The sequence below is a fragment of the Mus pahari genome, chromosome 12, assembly GCF_900095145.1.
Source record: "Mus pahari chromosome 12, PAHARI_EIJ_v1.1, whole genome shotgun sequence".
NCBI lineage: Eukaryota > Metazoa > Chordata > Mammalia > Rodentia > Muridae > Mus > Mus pahari.
This window is the reverse complement of record NC_034601.1, coordinates 84743390-84767836: the sequence shown is the minus strand read 5'-3', so window position 1 is coordinate 84767836 and position 24447 is coordinate 84743390. Positions and strand designations below refer to the sequence as shown.

General features: G+C 46.7%; 2 protein-coding genes across 5 annotated transcripts in view; both read right to left on the bottom strand.

The window, feature by feature from the left end:
- Dop1b (DOP1 leucine zipper like protein B) overlaps positions 1-9643 on the bottom strand; it is a 100436-nt gene extending 90793 nt beyond the window's left edge. For all 4 annotated transcript variants that reach the window (XR_003844878.1, XR_003844879.1, XM_021209500.1 and 1 more), the window contains exons 1-2: positions 9482-9643; positions 5913-6077 (exon numbers count right to left, since the gene is read on the bottom strand). Coding sequence is in view for 2 of the 4 variants with exons in the window: in XM_021209500.1 (XP_021065159.1) it covers positions 5913-6050 (138 nt within the window). In the remaining 2 variants the exon portion in view is untranslated. The remainder of the gene's footprint in view (positions 1-5912; positions 6078-9481) is intronic.
- Positions 9644-20433: 10790 nt separating this feature from the next.
- Cbr3 (carbonyl reductase 3) overlaps positions 20434-24447 on the bottom strand; it is an 8162-nt gene continuing 4148 nt past the window's right edge. The window contains exon 3 of the mRNA XM_021209823.1: positions 20434-21102. Coding sequence (XP_021065482.1) covers positions 20666-21102 — 437 coding nt within the window. The 3' untranslated portion in view covers positions 20434-20665. The remainder of the gene's footprint in view (positions 21103-24447) is intronic.

Sequence of the window (24447 nt, the reverse complement as noted above, 5' to 3'; positions counted from 1 at the left end):
AAAAAAAAAAAAAAAAAAAAAAAAAAAACCAAGAAAACAAAGCCCTTTATTGTAAGGATAACCATCACACACTAATCACTTCACTTCAGTTTTATCATCTCTGTAAAAAGTCTATTTGCACATACAGTTACATTCGGAGGGACCAGAAGTGAGGATTTTGATAAGTACAATTCAACACACAGCAGCCACTAACAGCTGCTTGACCTAAGTGAGTTAGCTAACAGTGTCTGGCAACACAATCACATCGGCCTCACTTGGGCAAAGGAGTAAGGAAGGCTCCCTGGCAGTGAGATGGCACACCCTGTTCTCCACTGCACAGCACTGACAGGAAAAGAAAGGTAGAGAGCCTGACAACAGCTCCTGAGTCAGGCCGGCCGGCTGAGCCCTTCTCCACTGACTGAGGCCCGAGCAAGGATGGCAAGTAGCTTTTTATTCTAGTCTATTTTATTTTGCATGACAGTATGGGGATTGAACCTACAGGCTCATGTGTTAGGCAAGAGTGCTACCACAGAGCTGTACCTAAGCCCTTCCCTTGCTCTGTATTCTGAAACAGGGTCACACTAGCTTGCACAGGCTGGCTTTGAGCTCACTCTGGAGCCCAGGCTCGTATTTGCCACACTCCTTCCTCAACCTCCCAAGTGCTAACAGGCCAGGCCAGCTCCACCAGGCCTAGGGCAAATACTATACAACATAGCACATCGACTCCTTAACACACAGTAAGTTCCCCGCAAATGACAGCTGTCACACGCAGAGCCGAGAGCAGACTGTTACTGTCACTCTGTCTCACTCAAGTCTTGCAAACCCTTTAGCTGGATATTCTGGCCCGCTGACTGATTATAGCAGCAGAGAACAATGCATGTGAGCACAGGGCTGGGGCTGTAGCTGAGTGGTCTCTTGCTTTAAGCCCTGGGCTCAATCTCATTACCACATGCACTGGTGCACTATGGTGGGCGGGGTGGGGAAGGGTAGGCAGAAAGATAAGTTTGGGGCTGGCAAGATGGCTCAGTGGTTAGGAGAACTGACTGCTTTTCCAGAGGTCCTAAGTTCAAATCCCAGCAACCACATGGTGGCTCACAACCACCAGTAATGAGTTCTGACGCCCTCTTCTGGTGCATCTGAAGACAGTTACAGTGTACGTAAGTATAATAGTAAATAAATCTTTGGGCCGGAGAGAGCAGAGACTGAGCAAGTGGGGCTGGCCGGAGCGAATGAGGTCCTACAAAATTCAATCCCCAACAACCACATGAAGGCTCACAACCATCTATAAAGCTACAGTGTACTCATATACATAAAATAAATAAATCTTCAAAAGAAAAAAGAAAGCAAGCTAAGTTTGAGGCCAACTTGAGCTACCTGAGATCTTGTTCCTTGCTTTGGAGGGGATAAAGGACAAGCAACACTGTCCGAATGACAGGGTGCGGTTTCTTGGGTAAAATCTGTAGCAATAAGTGAGCTGCTAACTAGAACTTTTATCCACTGTAATGCCACAAATAGGGTCACCTCAGTGAATAAATCTTAGGGAGGTCAGGTGTTTGGCACCACACTTCTTCCTGGGAAGGGATGAGTGGACTCAGTTTACATTAATGAGGGCTGTGTAGGTGGAAATAAGATGAGTCCTGTAGGATGATGGAACCTGCCAGCTCCATCCAACTCAGAGGCCAGGTGTGTTGACAGTAGAGCCCCTTGTACTGCCTCAGTCCCTGTCTCAGAATCTGTTCACTCTTGCTGTAGCCACTCTCTATTTCCCACATCATTAGGACAAGCTGCAAGAGTAACCTTAGGTATAAGGTTTTCTCAGGAACCAAGCCCTTTAAAATGTCCAAGACACTGTTGACCCAGCACCAACATAGCCCTGGACACCAGGAATATAGCAGGAAGACAGAGCCCCGGTGCCTTAGCTGTACTCATGGTCACAGATTAGTTCTCTAGGCTCCAGTTCTCTCATTTGAATTGGGACAACAGTATAATCACTCCCCTGTAGTAGAGTCAGGACCCGCTAAGCAAGCATTAGCCACACTAGACAGGATGGTTAATATCAACTGTTAACTTGACAAGAGAAAGAAAAATCTCTATGTGAAAGTTTCTAGACTATGATAACTGGGGTAAGAAGATCCATGCTAAATGTGGGCGGTTCCATTCCCTAGGCTGAGTAAAGAGAAGGTCAACTGAGCACCACAGCTCACCTCTCTGCTTCTAAAACATAGAGGCTATGTTACCCACCACACACACTCCTATTGCCAGGACTTCTGTGCATGCACACAGTGCCCAGAATACTTGCCAGCAAAACACTCATGCATTTGATAGCGCTCTCTCGCTCTTTCCCTCTCCAGGGACTAGAGCGATAACTCAGTGAATAAAGGTTCCTTACTCCAAACCTGATGTCCTTAGGACTCACATGGTAAAAGGGAAAAACAACTCCTTCAACTTGTTCTCTGACCTCTCTATGTGTATGGTTGCACACATACATCCCTGTGCATATGCATGAGGGCACACAAACATGCAAATGTTTTTAAAGCCACAATGAGTTATAATTTCATATACAGTAGGAGGGCTATTATAAAAAAAACATGAAGGTCAGTATTATAAGGATGAAGAGAAGATGGTGTCCTGGTGCACTGCTGGGAGCCATGAACAGTGGCACAACTGTCAGATAAACAGTCTGGCACTCCTTGAGTCAATCCATGTTTTCCCCTAAGCCCGATGACCTGAGTTCAACACACAGGACCCACATGGTAAAAGAAGGTACTGATTCTTATGAGGTGTCCACTGACCTACACTGACACACACCTATACCCCCACACACACAGTGGCACAGGCTCACCCACACAGAGGCATGTCTGTAAAAAAGAAAACAAAACAAATACAGAAATAAGCATAATATCACTACTCACAATAGCCAAAAAGCTGTCAAAAGCTAGGCTAGCCTTCAGCCTTGTAAAACCAGATTGGATACACGTGGCAACAATCTAGCCATACACTGGTGAGCCTTGTGGATGTAATGCTGTGTGGAATGAGCCAGACACTCAAGACTAAACACTGCATAATTTGATTCCAGTGCAAGGGCCCTAGGGAGAGAAAGCAGAATAAAGCATGCGGGTAGGTGGACAGGCAGTTCAGTGGCAGTTTCCTTATGGAAGATGACATTTTTCTGGAATGAGAAATTCCATGGTGGCACAACACTGTAAAATGTACTAAAAAGCACGCACTGCACACTTTAAAGTGGACAAATGCATTGGATCTCAATTAAGAAAACCAGCCAGATGCAGTGAAAAACGCCTGAAATCCCTGCACTTGGGAGAGGAGGCAGGAGCATTTGGAGTTCAAGGCCAACCTCAGCTATATGGTGAGTTCAAAGCCAGCCTGAGCTATGTGAGACCCACAGAGGAGGGGCTGGGGAGATGGCTTGTGGTTCAGGGTGCTTACTGCTCTTACAGAGTCTGATTCCAGCATCCACATCATGTGGGTCACAACCACCTGCAATCCCAGCACAGGGAAGACCTGACACCTCTAGCCTCTTCATCTGTACACAACCAAGCACACACACGCGTGCACACAAACACACTTTAAAATTAAAAATAAATTCTTTTTTTTTTTTTTGAACGGTAGAAATGAGGATCACAACTGCTTTTTTCTGAGATAAACAGGCACAGTGTTCTTTTCTGTCTTTCCTTTTGTTAGTTTTTGAAACAGCACAATGGCTCAGGCTGGTTTTGAACCTATCCTGTGCTTCAGGCTGCCTTCAGCTCCTGGTCCTTCTTCTATGCAGGGAACCTGGTGTGTGCTCTTAGACACTGGGTCGGTCAGGCTCTGAGTAGAAAGACCCAGCAGGACTCAGAGGTGCCTCAGTCTCCAGCTGTGCCTCTGAGAGTAACCCTTACACCTGAGCATGGCTGGAGCTGTCCAACCACAGGAACCCACAGGTTTCTGTATCCTATGTAAAGACAGACCTCAGGAGTAGAAATTTGTTTCTCCTATTGAGCACCTGCCTGTGACATTTCCATGTAAACATCCCTTCCAGGAGACCAGGAGTTTCCTGGCCAATGAGTACCAACCTCCTATCTCACCAAGGCCAGGACAGCCATCTGCCAGGCTGAGATGCTTGCCCCACCCCCACCCCATGCTGGGACTGGAGCCCAGGGCCTTAGGCGAGCCAAGCAAGCACTCTGAGAGCTGCTTTCTGGCCTCAGAGGGAAGAGGGTGTTGAGATGGACACACGGGAGTGGACATAACAGCTGCCCAGGCAGCGTACCTGGCTCAATCTGTCCATTCTTCACCACCCCCTACCCGTTCTATACCTGGGAAAGATAAGGGAGGCACCCTCTCCTCAGTGGGGTTTGCTGGAGTCCCCTGGCCTGAGTAGAGACGGGGCTCTTCCAACCCCCACCTGAGGCTCCAAAGCCAGGTGATGCCGACAGCCTGAGAGGGCACAGCCTCTTCTTCACCACAGTGCTTGTCCATGACACACCACCATGGTCACCGAGAGTCCCTGCAGAGTCGGCCCTTTGGGCAGGATGGGAAGGTCATAGAGATAGCTGGAGCCCCCTCTGATCTGCTTGGATCTTCCCAGAGCACAATCCTTCTCCACATCCAAACACAAACACACACACACACACACTCTCTCTCTCTCTCTCTCTCTCTCTCTCTCTCTCTCTCTCTCTCTCACACACACACACACACTCTCTCACACATACATACATATTTCCCCCCCTCACACACACACTCACTCTCTCCCTCTCACACACACACTCTCTCTCTTACACACATTCTCTCTCACACATACATAACATTTCCCCGCCCTCTCTCTCACATACTCTGTCTCTTACACATACACTTTCTCACATACACATACACACTCTCTCTCATACACACACTCTCTTACACACACACTCTCTCACACATACATAACATTTCCCCCTCACACATACACACTTTCTCTCTCACACACTCTCTCTTTCTCTCTCTCTCTCTTTCTCTCTCTCTCTCTCTCACACACACACACACACACACTCTCACACATACATACACATTTCCCCCCTCACACACACTCTCTCTCTCCCTCTCTCACACACACACTCTCTCTCACACATACATAACATTTCCCCTCCCTCTCTCTCACACACTCTCTCTCTTACACATACACTTTCTCACATACACACACTCTCTCTCATACACACACACTCTCTCACACATACATACACATTCCCCCACACACACACTCTCTCTCTTACAAACACTCTCTCTCACACATACATAACATTTCCCCCTCACACATACACACTCTCTCTCTCACACACACACTCTCTCACACACACATACACATCCCCCCCTCTCTCACACACACACACTCCCATACTCACATACATACGCACACATGCAATTATTTTGCTTTCTGTTCTAGAAATCACCAGTCAGCTCTAGAAAAAGCACAGCACAAAAGGAACAGAAAAACCCTCCTCTGACCCAGAACGGCCTTTGAATAATTGAATAATACTGGCAATTTTACATCCCGCCAGTACACAGACTCAAGGAAAAAAGCCATCACACCAGGTGTAGTTGTACACTTCTTGAATCCCGGCACTTGGAGGCAGAGTTAGCTGTATCTCTGAGTTCAAGGGCAGCCTGGTCTACACAGCCTGGTCTACAGTCTCAGGACACCCAGAGAAATCTTGGCTGGAAAACCCAAAAAGCAAAACGAAAAGACCACTGCACCATATCAACAGTATAAAACGCCAACACAGCATCTATCCGCCTTCTGTGCTCCAAAGACACTGGAAGGTAGTGCAGAGACATGAACTAGGCGAGGGTGAGCCTGAGCCACAGAAGCCCTGGTTGTTCTGGCCACTGCAAATTCCCCACCATAAGAAGACACCTCTGTCCCCAACACTACCGTCCCACAGGAAGTGCCCCAGCACCTTGTTGAGCTTGCCGAGTGAAGAGATGAGATCCGCCCATTCGCTGGAGGACTCAAAGTTTCTTAACGCCTTCTCGATTACTGACGAGTAACTTCTGTATCTGTAATCATTCAGTAGCTCCTGCTCCTCCGGGTCCATCTTACATTCTCACAGAGAAGGAGGGATCTAGACATGAAATCAGAAAACACATGAGGGCACTGCTCCTGAGCAGGAATCCTCCCCAACTCAGAGAACGAGAGATCTGTGTCCACAGACTGGGCTTACTGGGCAATCCAATTCAAATATTTAGCCAGGTTCCTAGGCCAGGCACTGGGTAAATAAAGATAAAGAGTTCCTACCCTCACAGAGTCTGAGGGACACAAGTACACTGGGCAGAGAGAAGCAAGGATGCTGGATCTGCCTAATGGACTAATTCTAGGAGAGAAACCAACAAAATTATATCCTATGGCTGGCTGGTAATTCTGCATACACAAGGCCCCTCCCATCAATGGGCCTTTATTAAACCCAAGGGTGTGCTTTCAACCTAAAAGGTCCACTTAGCAATTCAGCCCTCTACAACTAGACTAAGAGACTGGAAACCCTTTCCACAAAAACCAAGTAAGAGGACTGGTAGGATGGCTCAGTGGGTAGTCCTTGTTACAGGAGTTCGGGCCAGATGTGGTAAGCAGGTCTGTAGTCGTGGTACTAGGCAGTGAAGCAAGAGAATTCACTTGAACTGAGAGTTCAAGGTTAACCTCAGAGACAAGGTAAATTCAAAACCCAGCTAAGATGAATGAGATCCTGAGGGTCCTGACAGAGACAGACAGATGCACATAGAGTGAGGGGAGGGGCACGGGATTCTGTGGGGTGGGGGATGGTGGGGGAAACAAAGCATAAGCTTAGTGGCAATGGCCAGCCAAGCAAGATCATGCATTTTGTGACTCCATCTGGATGAAATACCCAAGGCAGGCAAGTCTCTCAGGATGGGAAGCAGGTTAGTGGTTGCCTGGGTGGACCAGAAACAGACAGGGTCATTTTGAGGTCACGGAAATATGATTATGGCGATCACTGTTAAACTCTGTAACTCCACTGAAAATCGCTGAATTATATACCTGGTGAATTTGATGGTCTGAAAATTATACCCAAATTAACGCATTTTTAAAAAACTAAACTAAGCCCTGAATTCTACCCACTCAGCACTCTCTTCCCTCATTTTCCCACTTTATACAAAGTGGCTCATCTATGGCGCTAGACTCCTCCTTCCCTTCACCTGCCACACTCACACTAGGTCCTGCTGCCTCTGGCTGTCCCTCTGTCCTGCTGCCTCTGCCTTCCCTCTGTCCTTTGCCTCTGCCTGTCACTCTGACCTGCTGCCTCTGTCTGTCCCTCTGTCCTTTGCCTCTGCCTGCCCCTCTGTCCTCTTCCTCTGCCTATCACTCTGTCCTGCTGCCTCCGTCTGTCCCTCTGTCCTCTGCCTGCCCCTGTCCTCTTCCTTTGCCTGTCCCTCTGTTCTCTGTCTGTCCCTCTGTCCTGCAAGTGTCCAGTCTCCCACTCTCATCCTTCTCCCCCTCCCAGGTTCTCACGTGGCACTCCCAGAATCCTCTTGCTGCCCCATGTAAAGTTCTCCTAGTTGCCAATGCCTCCCTCATTCTACAAGGCTCCACCCTCTGCTCCCTTCACTGTACTGGGCTTATTCCAAGAGAGACTCATCTACCACAGTGCTGATGCTGAGTATGCAAATGAATCCACAAGATTCACTCTCAGGAGGACCTGTAAGCTTTTTCCTGAAATAACAGGTTTCGTGCTTTGTGAAAACATGAGGAAAAGCAGCGGTGCTTTATTCTGTCAAGTCTACAAAGGTGCTATAGCCACAAAGTCTATGAGCTCCCTGCATCCCCCCCCTCTAGTCTAACTCAAGGAACTGCTTAAATAACTGCAGCTGAATTAGGCTGACACGAGGAGACAGTGGGTAGGCTGGAATACTGACTGAGTCTGGGTTGGGGAGGTGGCTCAGTCAGGTAAGTGCTGAGCACCTGAACCCTCTCCACAACCCAGATATAAAGGCCAGATGTGCTGGGTACACACTTGTAATCCTAGCACGGGGCTCTGTCCACCAGCCTGGCCTAACCTGGGCTCCAGGCTCAAGGAGAGACTTTGCCTCAAAATAAAAAGGATGTCTTTCCTGAGAAAGGAAGCCCAAAGTGTTTTTTCTTTTTCTTTTTTTCTCTCTCTCCCCCTCTCTCTCTCTCTCAGCTGTCCAAGTCTGGTTTGGACAAGAGAGAATAGAGGAAGCCGAGCTATCAGCAAAGGAGTCCTCAGAACCCACAGGTGTGGACTCTCATGTCACCAGGAAGAGCTGCATCACTGAGAAGGTGAGTGTCCAGGATGACAGAGAGCGCCTGGCTGCCTTTGGCAAGGAGGCTGTCAGCCAGGTATAAACAGGCAGCAGGTGCAGTTCTTTCTCTGTGAGGGCCCAATGCTGGAACAACTGCACAGCTAAGCAGCTCAGTCGTTATTCAAGCAAACCCCTTCAAAATATGGGCATGGGGAATTACAACACTACACAGTTTCTGTGTCAGCTCTACACTGATTTCACTTATGAAACACACTGGAGTCCCATGAGGGACATTACTGCCAAAAGATGGGGATATTAGGGATTAGTGGTAGGTGTGGGATTCGGGCTCAGTTCCGTGGGAACCTGTTATACAATGGCCAGGTCAACCTCTAAACAGCTCCTCTCACAAGCCATCTCCGACACCTTTTTTTGTAAGATACAACCGCAGTTAGGTGGGCTGATAGCGCTGTGGAGACTAACAAAAGATAATACACAAAGCCCTGTGCACACGTGCACCTGATACATTTACCTTAAAACAGAAAGCATCCGTAGGAGCTCTCTCGCCTTACCCATTCCTAATTTCTTAGCTCAGGTGAAGACCCAAAAGCCATCTGCTGGATCCGGAAGTCGGTTGTAAACATGCTTACAAGGAAGGAGTACGATGAACACAGTAAAAGCCGACAATCAGCAGCCTTCCTATTTACTTGCAGATAATGTCCCTGCTTCTACAGCGCATCAACCCTCTTTACCAACTGGCCCAGTTTTGAATTCGGTCTTTTACACTGAGATCAAATGGCACTAGTGAAGAAAAAAAAAGAAAAAAAAAAAAAAAAAAGGGCAAGGCACCTGACACCTCCCAGGAATAGCTTTTAAAGGTGGGGTGTCCTCAACAGCCCTACACAGGTTTCCTGAGAGGGGGACTGCTGTCACCAGGTGAGCACCTCCTCCGCGGCTTATCCGCCGGCGCTGGGCCAGGCTGGCTGGTGCACGCCGGCTGCTGGGACCCCATTAGGGAGCCTGGAAGCCCTGCCCAACAAAGGCTGAGCTTCCAGAACCGCCCTGCACGGCTAGGCGGACAGAGGTGGCCATTCGACCTCCACCTGCGGCCCGAGGCCCGCTCGCACGGACCCTGCCAGGCGCGGAAGGCCGGGTCTGAAGCCCACACCCACGCGCGGCCATACCCGCACTGCAGCAGACGAACCGCCGCCCGAGCTCTAAGCCTCCGCCGCTCCCGGCCCGCGGGGACCACACTTACCGGCGGCCGCGGACCTCGGCGGCGGGCGTGGGACGGAGCCCGTCGGCTGCGGGACACGGAGGCTCAGCGTTTCGGCAGAGACGGCGAACGCGGAGGTAGCGCTGCGCCTCAGCCCAGCTGCCGCCACTCCCGGGAACTAGGCGGCTGGGGGCGGGGCCGGAAGGCGGGGCCTCGGGAGGGGCGGGACCTGGAGGCAGGTCCTCGGCGTGGGGCGGGGTCCTTGGCGGTGAGTGGGCGGGGTTATAGTAGGCGGGGCCATGACGTTATGCGTGAACGGGGGCGGAGCCTTAACGGTATGACGGTGCCTCTCTCCTCGTGGGCGGGACTTAGGTGTGTGGGCGGGGCCTTGGTGACGGGGTTGGTTCGGCTTCTGCCGCGTGGGGCCACGCCCTGGTCACGTACTGCGGAGACCGAAAGAGGAGACTTGGAGACAGAGGGGTTAGGGAAGGGGCCTGGCAGGGTGGGTGGGGCCTCGATTCTCAAGGCGGGGCTCTGGACGCGCTGGACCGATGGTGGGTGGGGTCTCTGAGGGTGGGGTCTTGGGGCCTGGAGGCTTGTCTAAACTTGGTGGACCCGTGGTGGGCGTGGCCTTGCGATGTTATGGGTAAGGTCTCACTTAAACAGGCAGGTAACCCTGAGCTTTCGGAACTCTGGGGGCAGGGCCTTCCCAGAGTCGTGCACCCTTGGGCTTTGCGTCAGGACCACACCCACAATCTTCACCGCGGGGTGAAGAATCCCAGGTACCAAGAACAGAAGGCTTGGGGGTTCCAGATTAAGGTGTCCCTGCATCCTCGAACACTGACCTATCGAACATGACTTGCTTTAGAAGAGTGATGAGGTCTGAGAGCTGGCAGGATTCACTCCGACTTTGACCGTGTCTTGATGACGCGAACATCAGCGATGACAGCTGAAACAGCACCTTCTACCGACTAAGGTTATTTCAGTGATAGCTTTTTCCTGTTTAACCTATTCCATGAAAATTTTAGAAAGAGCTGTCTGTGCTGGCTAGTTTTATGCCAACTTGACACAAGCTAGAGTCAGCTGAAAGGAGAGACCCTCGATGGAGAAAATACTTCCATAAGATCTGGCTATAAGCAGACAAACCTTATTTTCTCAATTAGTGACTGATGGAGAGGGCCCAGCCCATTGTGGGTGAGGACATACCTGGGCTGGTGGTTCTGTGTTCTATAAAAAAGCAAGCTGAGGGCTGGAGCACTGACTGCTCTTCCAACGGTCCTGAATTCAAATCCCAGCAACCACATGGTGGCTCACAATCATCCCTAATGATGCCCTCTTCTGGGGTGTCTGAAGACAGCTACAGTGTACTTACATATAATAAATAAATAAATCTTAGAAGAAGAAGAAGAAAAGCGAGCTGAGCAAGCCAGTAAGCAGCACCCTCTATGGCCTCTGCATCAGCTCCTGGCTCCAGGTTCCTGTCCTGGTTGAGTTCCTGTCCTGACTCCTTCGAGGTGAACCATGATATGGAAGAGTAAGCCGAACCCTTCCCTCCCCAACTTGCTTTTGGTTGTGGTGTTTCATCACAGCAATGGTAACTAAGACACCATCCAAATCTGCTTAGTAATTGTTTATAAAGCTCAGTGAATATATTTTTTTCTGGGAAAAATAGATTATATCAGATTCCAAAATAGATATATCCAGGAGGGCAAAATGGTTAAGCGGGTAAAGGCACTTGCTTCTCAGAGTTTGATTCCTGGATAAGAAAACCAGCTTCTAAAAGCTGTCTTCACACAAACACACACTAAATGTAAAAAAAACAAAACCCAGATGATAACCCTGACAGGAAGGGTTGTGTAAATGGCTGGAGTCTGGTTCACTAACTTTTATTCCATCCACTTGCCAGATACCAAGTGCTCTGGTCTTCTCCGGAATGGTTTTTATGCTTGGTCTTGAAATGGAGAGAGTAGGGAAGCAAAGAATAGAGCCAACTTAACAGGAAAATATTAATTTCAGGAAAGTTAACTTCCTAGTGAGGTTTGGTAAACTTTTATTTCAGAGCTTGGAAAAAATGGCCAAACAACAATTGACATGTTTTGTTGTTAGTTTTGTTTTGGCTTTTTGAGACAAGGTTTCTCTGTAGTTCTGACTGACCTGGAAGTAGCTCTGTAGAGCAGGCTGGCCTTCAACTCACAAATGTCTGCCTCCTGAGTGCTGAGATCAAAGGTGTGTGCCACTGCATTCAGCTAGTTTTTTTTTTCCTTGACAGTCTTCAAGGTTTAACCAGCTCACAGCCCACTGAACAGAGAGAATTGAATTGTGTTATAGCAATAACAAGAAAGCCCACCCACTTGTGCCAAACCTAACATATACAAATTTGTCCCAACACAGTGCCCTAGCTGGGTTTCTGTTGCTATAATAAAACACTGTGACAAAAAGTGATTTTGGAAGAAAGCAGTTTATTTTGCTTACATGTCCCCAGCACAGTATACTGTGAATTCAGGCTAGGCAGGAACTTGAGGGAGGAATTTGGAGACAGAAACTGAAGCAGAGGCCATGGAGGAATGCTGCTTACTGGCTTGCTCAACTACCTTTCTTATATTTTCCAGGACCACCTGCCCAGGGGTGATGCCACCTGCAGGGAGCTGGGCCCACTCGCATCAATTATTAATCAAGAAAATGCCTACAGGCAATTCGATGGAGGCTTTTCTCAGATAAGGGCCCTCTTCCCAGACACATTGAAGTTTGTATAACCAGCACATGCAGGTATATAAAATCATCTACATGTCTAGTATTTATACCCAGGTATGAAGGGCTTAAAGCTTGACAGACTCAAAATTTGTAAACTCTTAATATACACTATTAAAAACTGACAGGTGGGTGGCACATGCCTTTAATCACAGCACTCAGAGGCAGGAGGATGCCTATGAGTTCTAAGCCAGATTGGTCTACAGAGTAAGTTCCAGGACAGGTAAGAGAACACACACACACTCCTGGCTCAGCCCCTCCCTGCAGAAAAAAAAGAAATAAAAGGAGATAGCTGGGGTGATGGATCAGCAGGTAAAAGCACTTGCTGAATAAGAATAAGGAGCTGAGTTCAAATCCCCAGCACCCATGGAATGCTGGGTAGGCATAGCAGCCCACTGTGATCCCAGTATTTGGGAGGCAGAGACAGAATCTCCAAGCAAGCTAGTTAGCTAGCCTATGGTGAGCTCTGGGTTCAAATAATAAATCCCGCCTTGAGGTACAAATGGAGGAAAATGATCAAGAAAGACAGTTGATGTCAACATGTGACCTCCACACGTGCATGTGTACTCACACATACACATGCGAACATGCATACACGTACATGCACATGAAAAATTGAACTGAGTATGGTTGTCCATGGCTATAATCCTAGCACTTGGGAGGTGGAAGCATCAGAGCTAGCCTGGGCTACATGAGACCCCCTCTCAGAAAAATATGAATTGAATTGACTGCAGTGCACAGTTGTAATCCCAGTACTTGGTTGCCAGAGTCAGGGGGATCAGGAATTCACCTCCAGCCTTGGCCACATAGCTAGTCTGGGGCTAGCCTGTGCTATGTGAGACCGTTGCAAAAGGAAAAGGAAAAAGAAAGAAAGAAAGAAAGGAAGAAAGAAAGGAAGAAAGAAAGAAAGAAAGAAAGAAAGAAAGAAAGAAAGAAAGAAAGAAAGAGAAAAAAAGGAAGGGAAAATTTAGCTAAGGCTGAAACAGGACTGTCTTAAGTTTGATACCAGCTTGAGTTACATGAGAACCTGTCTAGACTGGTTAGTTAATTTTTGTCAAGGTGACACAAACTAGAGTCACCTGGGAAAAGGGAACCTCACCTGAGGTATCGCCTCCTTTAGACTGGCCTATGGGCACATCCCTTAAGGTGCTAATGGCTGATGTAGGAGGGCCCAGCCCACTGTGGGCGGTGTCGCCCCTGAGCAGCTATAATAAGAAAGCAGGCTGAGCAAGCCATGGGGTATAAGCTAGCAAGCAGTGCTCCTTCAAGGTCTTTTCTTCAGTTTCTGCCTCCAGGTCCCTGCCCTGCTTGCATCAGCTTCTGCCTTAGTTACTTTTCTATTGCCGTGACAAAACATCATGGCCAAGGCAGCTCATAAATGAAAGTATGTAATCGGGGCAGGGCTTACTGTTTGATATAGAGCCCATCATATCAGAAAGCATGGCAGCAGGCAGGCAGGCAGTATCTGAGCTCGCCTGATCTATAAACACAAGACAGGGGTTAGGGTGTAGAACGGTATGAGCTTTTGAAACATCTTTCCCAAACAAGTATTGAAATATATAAGCCTATATAATGGGGATCATACTCATTCGAACAGCCATAGGACACTATCTTAAACAAAAACGAATGAACAAGAAAACCTAGGCAGAGGACAGGGCTCAGAGATGAACCACTTGCCTTGAACATGCAGCCTCTGTGGTTCCTATTATAGCCAAAACTTAGTTAATTAGTTTAAAACATGTCTAATTAACTTAAAAAGTGTCTTCTTGGGTCAGATTGTGTTATTACACTCCATACTTCAAAATCTACTTGGCCATCTGCAAATAGTGCAGGTTCCTTACAAGATAAATCAGACTAATTAGGGAATTTCAAATTAGGACTCATCTGAAACTTTAGAGCTCCAACACATTATTCATTCTGGGAAAGAGTAGAGCTGAACTTCAATCCCCTTCCTGTTGACTTTTAAGGGTGCCTTACAACCCAGCACACAGGAGGCAGAGGCAGAGACAGGCAGATCTCTGTAAGTTCGAGTTCTAGGCTACCCAGAGCTACATAAAGAGACCCTGTCTTAGAAAAGAAAGGGTACCAGACATAAAACCTACTGCATTTTGTAGCTCCACCCAATCCATCCATTAGACACTGGCTGGTTGGACGAACTGAGTTTGGGTATACAGATATTGGTAATTCTTTAAGAGGCCAGTCCCCGCCTTTTGGAATGGGGAGAGCATAAGGCTGGCCTGTGATGCTCTAGCCTTTTCTTGGTAGACACTAAGGCACCATGATGATGCTATCCTGCCATAGACACAGAGCATGTTATGCTTCCTATCCATCTGTATTTCTTCCATGATGCCTCCCACTCTATCAGTGGCTTCCAGACCCTTCCATAGTCAGAAATCCTGCTCTGTTACTGAGATAAATACTGAAGCTACATGTTACTTCAGCCAAGATCTCTCAGACCTCCAAATTAGACCTTGTAGTCAAAATATGAGTACAAACCACTGAACAGATCACTTTGCTTCCGTTACCCTCCCAAATAGTTGCTCACATGTCACATCAGCTGCACACACTGATGGATAAAACTGTACTGCTCCTAGGACAGAGCACAGAGACAGTCGTACAATACTAAAATCCAAGTGATTGAGATTCAAAGGTATTTTTTTATTAGTGATAACTCTTAGAACATCATTCCTTAGAACTCTTATAGCAATATCCATGTATGGGTATGTGTGCATATGTCTGTGTACATGCCCATATGTGTGCATGATGTGGATATGTATATAGAGGCCAGAGGTCAAAATCAAATAGCTTCTTCTATTATTCTCTCCCCCCATATTTTTGCGGCACAAGCTCTCTCACTGAAGATGGTTCTTGCAGATATGGCAAGATCAGCTAGCCAGCCACCTCCAAGGCTCCTTTTGTCTCCTCCTCCTTCTGGCACTAGGAATATAGTCCAGTGCTCTGATACCCAGCTTTTAATGTGAGCGCTAGGGTCCCAAACTGAGGTCATCATGCTGGTGCAGCAAGTCCTTTACCCACTGGGCCATCGCCTCTGATGGCCCATACAGCATAATATCTTTAATATTCTTTCTCTAGCTCTATTGAGATACAACGAATAATGTGTGGATGTAAGGTATAAATGTGGTGATCTGATACTCTCCTTGAGAGATGGTAATTAGTCACCCCAGTGAACAAGTGTCCCTCACGTGGTTGCCATTCTCCTTTCTGGTGACGATAATAACCTTAAGGAACTACTCTCTGAGCAAATTTCAGGCATCCAGTCCCCAGCTTTCTAAGGTGAAGTTGCTGTGCAGTATAGATCATCACTTCACAGTCCTGAAGGCAGCGGATATGCAACTTGGTGAATTTGGAAAACTAAAAACTTCCCACTTGTCATATGTTGACACAAACTCCCAAAATATAAATGAAATAATGAAAAAAATGGGAAGAAGAAGATGGGTCAATTCCTTTCTAATTATAAAAGAGAAAGAGATCCTGAAATTATAAGCAGTAGAAAAAAATACAAGTCAAGTTTCAAGCTCCTCTATGTAAAAACTGGTAAAAAGGCGAAGTACGTTGGACGGGAGGTGCTTTCAGAGTGGCCCCACAGAGCCAAGGAGGTGGCTTTGTTGAAAGGCATCACAAACCAGGAATAACCACCATACAAACCACCCTGGGAGACAGAAAGTTTCTTCTGCTCCTAATTAGTAACAGCTTATAGTAGTTAAGTGATTTTTGAAGCAAATACAGGGAATTTTAAAACATATGCAAATAGTGGCCAAGTAGTTTGGTGGGGTGGCACACGCCGGTCCTCTCAGCAGTAGGGGAGGAGGCTGAGGCAGAGGAATCAGAGTTGAATGTCAGCCTGGGCTGCACCGCAAGGCCACGTCTCAGAGAATAAATAAAGGCCGGCGGGTGGAAAAAATGTAAGTTGAAATGGGGTTTTTCATTTATGAACTAAGCACCGATAAAGAAGGGGAGAAGAAGATCCAGTGATGATTTTGAGCATAGTAAGGTAGCCATTATTACTTATTGTTGGGGACATAAAATTAACAAATGGTGTAGACACAGATAGTAATATAAAGTAGTGAAAATCAAAATTAATGCAAGAGTAGATAAGGCACTATAAACACAGATAACAGGGAATGTAGAAAATGTTTAATGCTTTATATGTGAGAAAACTGTAAAGAAGCAATCTCTGAGATGGAATGTAAAAGTTTTGGGTAGTTTGTGACATATGTGTATCACCGAATATTTTGCATATTAATGTGCTATGATGGTGGGTATATGCTTGGCCCAGAGAGTGTCACTATTAGGAGGTGTGGCCTTGTTGAAGAAGGTGTGTCACTGTGGGTGTGGGCTTAAGACCCTTATCCTGGCTGCCTGGAAGTTAGTATTCCACTAGCAGCCTTCAGATGAAGATGTAGAACTCTGAGCTCTGCCTGCGCCATGCCTGCCTGGATGCTGCCATGTTCCTGCCTCGATGATAATGGACTGAACCTCTGAACCTGTAAGCCAGCCCCAAATATATGTTGTCCTTTATAAGAAAACAAAAGAAAACAAAACAAGGAGCCTAGTCTCCATCTCTGGGGAGTAACCACTGTCCGTCTGTCCCCCGCGTAAGCGCTGCCTCTGATGGACAGAGTCCATCCCTTCCTTTCCCTATGCTCCTCTTCCCAGAGGAGCCAGATGCAGCTCTATACTGATGCTGGGCCCACTCTTCGGCGGCTTGTCACTTAAGCAGGTCTCTGTTCTGCTTATCATCACGTATATTATATTTACACACTGGTACTCTGCTGACTTTCAGTCCATCAAAGTTCCTGCTGAAAGAAGTTGAAAGGCCAGGTCCAAAGCTGGCATGGTTTATGTGGGGTTACCATACAAATGCTGATCCAGAAAACCTGACAGGTCCTTCTGCCTCGCAGAAATAAATATTAAGAGATGTGATTTATTTGAAATATGCTGCATTTAAATCATCCTCTTCTCGATGGGAAAGGTATCCAATCTGAGGACACAACGGTCAAACAGCTTACAAGGTACTCAGATGAGGCGCATCATCTCCTGTAGGAGGCGAGGAGGTCTTTGTGCTCACAGACAAGCACCTCGGGAACCAGGAATGTTGAGCGCACAGGGTTGCTCCTTCAAGGGAAGGAAGGATGCAATACCTTGTTGAAGTTAACATCTGATCCATCTTCCCAGTCCTGTGCTCCCAGAAATAAGACTCGGACTCAAAATACATTTACAGACACCTTGGCCATACATTTCGGCTCTTCTCTGACTAGGTCACAACTTAGATAACCCAGTAATCTTTCCCTACATTCTGTCATGTGGCTGGTTCCCTGTGCTCAGGTACCCCGCATCCTTCCCTTCCCATCTTCCCAGACAGCTTTCCCTCCTGGCTCTATCCCAGAATTCTTTCTCCTCCCAGATGTCCCACCTCCCATTTCCCGTCCAAGCAATAGGCCATAGGCTTTTTGGTTTTTTATGTTTTTGTTTTTGTTTTTGTTTTTCGAGACAGGGTTTCTCTGTGTAGCCCAGGCTGTCCTGGAACTCACTTTGTAGACCAGGCTGGCCTCGAACCCAGAAATCCGCCTGCCTCTGCCTCCCAAGTGCTGGGATTAAAGGAAGGCGTGTGCCACCGTGCCCGGCTGGCCATAGGCTTTTTAATTGACAGGTGATGCATCCATACAATACACAAAATGTTCTTTCTACAATACCTGTTATCCACCCAGAAGGCTGGAGCAGACATGCATTCTAGTTTGGGGACTTTTGCTCTGTCCGGGTAGGTAGAGACCTTCTCCGGCACTGTATCTTCCCTCTGATTCTTAACGTAATTTCTTTCTCAGTCTATAGAACCTATCTTCATGGAATTTCTGAGGGTTTTTGTCAGCAAGTCCTCTAGGCTCTGCCCAACAGTTACCTAGCAACAGCTTGCATCTCCAACCACCAGGTACTAGCCAGGAGCTGGGCATATAAGAAGACCTCTCTCTTCTCCCACTCTGTGCCGGTGTCCCCAGCTGGCTTCTTCCCCTCTTTCTCCCTTTCTCTCTCCTCTCTTTTTCTGTTCTTCTCTGTCTTCCTCCTTTCTCTGCCTCTACCCCTTTTCCAGGTCCCCTCCACACCCCACCAATAAACCTTTATATTTGGTCTGTCACATGACTGATTCCTTAGTGGGAACACCTTGGCCGACCCTGCTGAAGTGCTCCCTCCTGCTGCACTAGATTCCTGGGATTTATAAAACCCAACAATTTTGCGTAGTCACAGCTGGTCTGTATTTATTTTACTTTGTTGCCCACATGGGATTGAGCTAATAGTCACCAGAATAATAATGCTCACCAAATTCTGCTGTGCTTAAAGATGATTTAAATAAACCATTGAGGGCCAAATGCCAGAAGCTGAACCAATACTAGCTACTGAGTGTTGAGCTGAATTTCCAGGGCCTGTCTCTCCACAGCCTGTGATGGTTGCAGAAACCTCTGAAGTCTCCCTTAAATTTTTATATCGACAAAGATACCCACAGCTTCTAGAACTATAGCAGAAACCAGATGTGGCCATGGTCAGATACTAGGGGCTGTTCATTCAAATAGTCCTGGATGTGCCTTGGCTCTCTGTAGCTGTGCAATCCAGGACAATTTAATTAACATCCCTGAGATTTTATGTCTGCATTTGAAAACTGAGAGTGAATGCAGGCACAGTAGCTCACGTCTGAAATCATAGCACAAGAGGCTGGGGTCGGGAATGATACAAGTCTGAGCTAGGTAGTTCTAGACCAGCCTGGACTACAGAGTGAGTCCCTATCTCAAAAAAAAAAAATCCCAAAATTGGGTTGTCATGCAAACCTGAAAACATGAGTTAGATCCCTGATGTCTATGGTGGTGAGAACCAGTTCCTGAATGTTGTCCTGTGACCTCCACATCTGTGACATGCAGATGTCATGGTTTACTTATGACATATCACTAACACACACATACACATGCATACACATGCACGAATGCATGTACACATGCATGCACATACATTCATGCATCCATAAAAATAAAACAAATTTTTTAAAAGATCAAAATATAATTGTACGCATGTGTGGCGATGTCACCATGTGATGTCACCATGGAATTTACTTTTTATATGTAATGTTCACCTCAAAAAACAAAACAAAAACAAAACAAAACAAAAAAACCCAAAACCCCCCAAACTGAAAGAACAAGAGGGAAAATGACAATGCCACCAGCATTCCAGAGTCACTGCGCTGGTTCCCCAGAGCCATGTTGGGAAACACCAGCATGGCACGCAGTCTGGTAAGCAGCAGATCTTTAGTTCATGGTTTTGCCTTGCTTTGGATGCCAGGCCTGATTATAGTTTCTCTACAATGTGCCACAGAACATCTTAAAGCATTGCTATCATTCAAGTTCCTCTGAGCTGCCAGCAATAGTCTGAGTCAACCCAGTTAAGGAAACGCGGGATTTCAGGCGTGCTCTCAGGAACTGCCTGAGGCAAGGGAAGGGAGTGAGTCCACTCTGTAACCACTCCTCTCGAGGGCTGGCCTGTCCCTCCCCCACCTCCACCCCACCCTCCACACACACTCTGGCTATGGCTTGCCTGGATCTGTTCCTATCACCACCACTCACCACTCTAGCCCTAAGCCAGTTCAGTCTTGTTTGCTTTCATTAGAGCAAGATCAAGTCACACACTTGTCACTCAACCATGGGGACTCAGAGGAGGGGCAGCGAATCCAAGACCTCTCCTGCCTGTTACAGTTGGCAAGGGTCTCCTAAGCATCGCAGCCCCACATGTGACGCTGAGATTGGCTCCTGATAGAAGAGGAAGTTGAAATGAAAAGGCCAGCCAGTTGACTTCTCCACTTCCTGTCTGTGTTTAAGCAGAAGGGCAATGCTTGGTGATGCCTCGGTGTGGCGTTCATCTTCCCCAACCACAACTGCCAGCGGCAGGGCTCTGGAGGCTGGCTGCAGGGAACACTTGTCTGTGGAAGCTACTCAGAAGCTTGCTGAGACCGTTAATATTGTAGGACCCACAGCCTGGATGAACGGATGCTGGATTTAGTCAATGAAATAAAGGCAGGCTGAGGGGAAGGGGGAGGCAGGCTGGTTGTTCGGAGCACTTGCTCTTCTGGAAGGAGCCTTCCCAAGCACCTATAACTTCAGTTCCAAGGGATCGAATGCCACCTCAGGCCTCTGTGGGCACCCGGAATGTACATGGTACATGGACACACACATAAAACAAAAAACAAATAATACATAAAATAAAACAAATCTTTTTAATTTGAAAAACAAAGCAGGCACATTAACTGGATGAAAACACAATGAACTGAGAGAGTGTGGACATAGCTCATTATTCAGACTGAGCTTGCAGAGCTGCAGATAGAAACGGACCTCCGCCTCGCTATGGGAAAGAATCAGACCGCACCAGGCTGCGTTCATCTCTCCCGCTAACGTTTATCAAACAGTTAAGCCCCAGAGCAGACGGTCACCAAGTTTGCACAACTTTGTCACGGACTAACTGGCCGTGAGGTTCAGTGGCATCTGGAGGCAGGAGAGCCAAGTAAACGGGGGTTTCGGCCCCCTCTTCCACGGTCCGGGAGCCCTGGTCCCTCGCCATGTCGGTCTTCACCCATCCCGGGCAGCAGGCATTCAGCAGAATCCTGTCCGCTTTCCTCTTTTCATCCAGCTGCCGGGCCAGGATTCTCGTAAGGACTGTCACCCCCAGCTTGGACACCCCGTAAGCCGAGTCTGGCCAACCTTCCCTCTCGTGGACTTCATTTTTTGTGTCCTCCACAAACTTTTTCATGAGGTCCACCAGGTCCCCCTCGGTAAGTGTGTCAGATCGGAACCTTTCCTGAAGATCTTCACTGCAGTTCTCAAGGGCTTTTGACCCCTGCAGACTGCTGATGTTCACCACTCTACCTGCAACAGACAACACCAGGAAAGCCATCACAAAGGGTATCTCACAGGGTACGGAGTAGGCACCACAGTCTCGGGTTTAACTGCTGATAAAACAGAAGGCAGAGCCGCAGAGATGGCTCAGCAAGCAAAGGCTCTTGCCTCCAAGCCAGATGACCTGAGTTCCACAATTTTTTTTTTAATTTTTAAAAAAGATTTATTTATTCTTTTATGTACAACAGTACATTGTTGCTGTCCTCAGACACACCAGAAGAGAACATCCTGTACAGATGGTTGTGAGCCACCGTGTGGTTGCTGGGAATTGAACTCAGGACCTTTGGAAGAGCAGTCAGTGAGCCATCTCTCCAGCCCCAGAGTTCCATTCTAAGGCTCCAACGTGGAAGGGGAGAAGTGATTCCTGTGGTTTGTCCTCTGACCTCCACACGTGATTGCATATAAACACACACACCCCTTCAAATAAATAAGTACAGAAACAAATAGAAAGCAAGTGTAGGGCCGGGTGGTGGTGGTGCACGCCTTTAATCCCAGTACTCGGAAAGTAGAGGCAGGCGGATTTCTGAGTTCTAGGCCAGCCTGATCGACAAAGTGAAGGACAGCCAGGGCTACACAGAGAAACCCTGTCCCTGTCTCAAAAAAAAAAAAAAAAAAAAAAAAAAAAAAAAAAAAAAAAAAAAAAAAAAAAAAGAAAGAAAGCAAGTCTAGAAGACATATAATCCACGTGTGTGTATATGTGTGTCTGTTTGTGTGTATTCCAAGGGGACAAACACATCTCTACCTCTGACCAGGCTTTCCTTCCATAACTATTAACTATCTATAACTCTCTCTATATAATATTTGAAAACCTTTTTACTTATATATATATGTATACAGATATATATGTTTGCATATATGTAATAGTAAAAAGTTTTAAAATGTGCAGTATCTAAAAATGAATTCACAATCAAATGCAGTCTAAATCTGAGGTTTTTTTCTGGCAGTGTTCAACAGTTTTGTGTCACGGAACTTTACTGCAGCCTTGGGTCTGAGCATGCATGTGCATTTTAGATGCCATTTTGCTACTAAATGCCAGGAAACACCATGTAAAACACTTCTACTCAAGTCTGAAACTCATATGTGATGACCTGCAGTGGCTTGTTACTGCATAGACCAACTTTTCTGCTCTTATGGAAAAACAATAGATCAATTGCTAAAACCAATCTTTTGACATTTTCCTACCATCATTCCACAGTCTGTGGGCATCAGGTTGGTAACTTTGGACTGTTTCATGTTAGAATGTTTCATTCTACAGCACATAAATATCAGGTTAGTGTAACTTTGCATTGTATTATGTTAGAATGTTTCATTCTACAGCACACGGGACATCAGGTTAGTGTATCTTTGGACTGTATTATGTTAGAATGTTTCATTCTAAAGACTATTGCTGGAGGTGCTGATTTAAGTTTCAAAAGATTAGCGAAATGAACTTTGGCTTGAGTTTAGGACAGAATTTCCAAGTACTTTTGAAATGGTCCTAACATACTTCCAACGTTCTGTAATATGTATTTATGTCAAGAGGTATTCTTGGTACCAATGGTTGTAAAATAAAAATGTTGATTGATTTTTGGAAAGTGTTGAAGATTTGCTGCATCCTGCAGCATCAATTACTCAACTAGGATCTAAACGTCTATGTAAATAAAGAAGCACATGCATCTCATTAGTATGCAAATTTGCCTTAATCTTAACTGGTAAAATTCTATGGGCTTTTTTTTTTTTTTGACAGAGTCTCATGTAGCTCAGGTTGTGCTTCAGCCTCTCTATCCGTAGCTGAGGGTAACCTTGGACTTCTGATCCTCCTGCCCCCACCTTAGGAGTACAGGCATTTGCTATCATATCCAGTTTATATATTACTAGGAATTAAACCCAGGACCTCCTGTGTGCTGGGCAAGCACTGTAACAACTGAGCTACATCCCCAGCTTTAAAAGAATAATTTTAAAATAAACGTCTGGATGGTTCATTATCAGAAAATGTTGGCTTACCGATTTCATATACTTGCTGTTGCATCAACTTCCCCAGAGTGAAAAGGTCACTAGTGGGAGAAGTTTAAGAAGCCTTGCTTTTAAAGATGGTGGACTCATGGGTCTGCAGATATGTGGCAGCTGGGGACCACCCAAAAGGAAACTAAAGTACTGCATCAGGGAGGAATCCTCGGGATCACATCTGTTTCATGTTTTCACAACAAAGCCACAAAACAGATACCCAGGACCCAAGGGCCACCCAAGCCTCAGAGTTAAAAATACCACAGGGGCAAATGCATCCCACTTGCAGACCAGGACCAGCCTCCTAAGAACTTGCTCAGTCACATGGGATGTGCTGTGCTAATTGAAACCTCAGTTCTTCCTGTATCAGCTCCCCGGCTTTCCTATGTTCAGAACTATCACTCCCACCGAGCTTGAGCTGTCAGCGTGTCTGTGCTCGCTCTTTAAGCAGTTGTCATGACGGAAAAGCCTGGAGTAGATCCCTCTGAGACCAGACCCCGCATACCTATTGGGACTATTTCTAGAGCCAAGTCACCATGACAGGTGACAGAATCATCAGGCAGTTTTATTAAAAAAAACAAAGACAACAACAAAAACCTCTTCCTTCAACACACATAATCCGCCTACTTATCACCTGAATCCCAAGGGACAGTGCCTTTCTCCTTCAGGACGAAAGCTTTCAATTCCCTAGTTGCACAGTTGGCTAGGGCTGTGGGCAGCCACCTCCATCCCTGAGCTCCTACACTGGAATCAGCTTCTCTTGGAAGTGTATCTTGAGAGATAACTTCATCCAATCCACACGGGAGGGAGACCCATTCTCTACCCTGGTTCCAATTTCATTAATCTAAGATACCAGTAACATGATAAAGAACCAATCCATGAATATGAGTTAATATTCACATTGGCAAAAGTTCACAGGTACTAAAGAGGCAGTAGGGTTCATAATATGATTTCAGCAATTGGGAGGTAGTGAGTTCAAGGTCAGCTTGGGCTATGAAGTTTCAGGTCTGCAAAGTGTATAGAGAAAGAAAGGAGGGAGGGAGGGAGGGGGCAAGGAAGACAATAAACATTAACTGTAGGAGCTGCAAGGTGCCTTGGAGGAAATTCTAATACATACTATAGGGGGAAGTTATCTTGTGTCCTCTTTGATCTGGGGGCACATGTGTGGGAGATGCTGGAGGGTGATCAAAGATCATCCTATTAACAAGATGGTCCAGCCAGCTCTAAGAGGGACTACACCACACCATCTACCAGCAGCAGCATTGTTGGGCGCACTCGAGTGTGCATGTGTTTGTGTGTGTGTGTGTGTGTGTGCACATGCGTGCTTGTGTC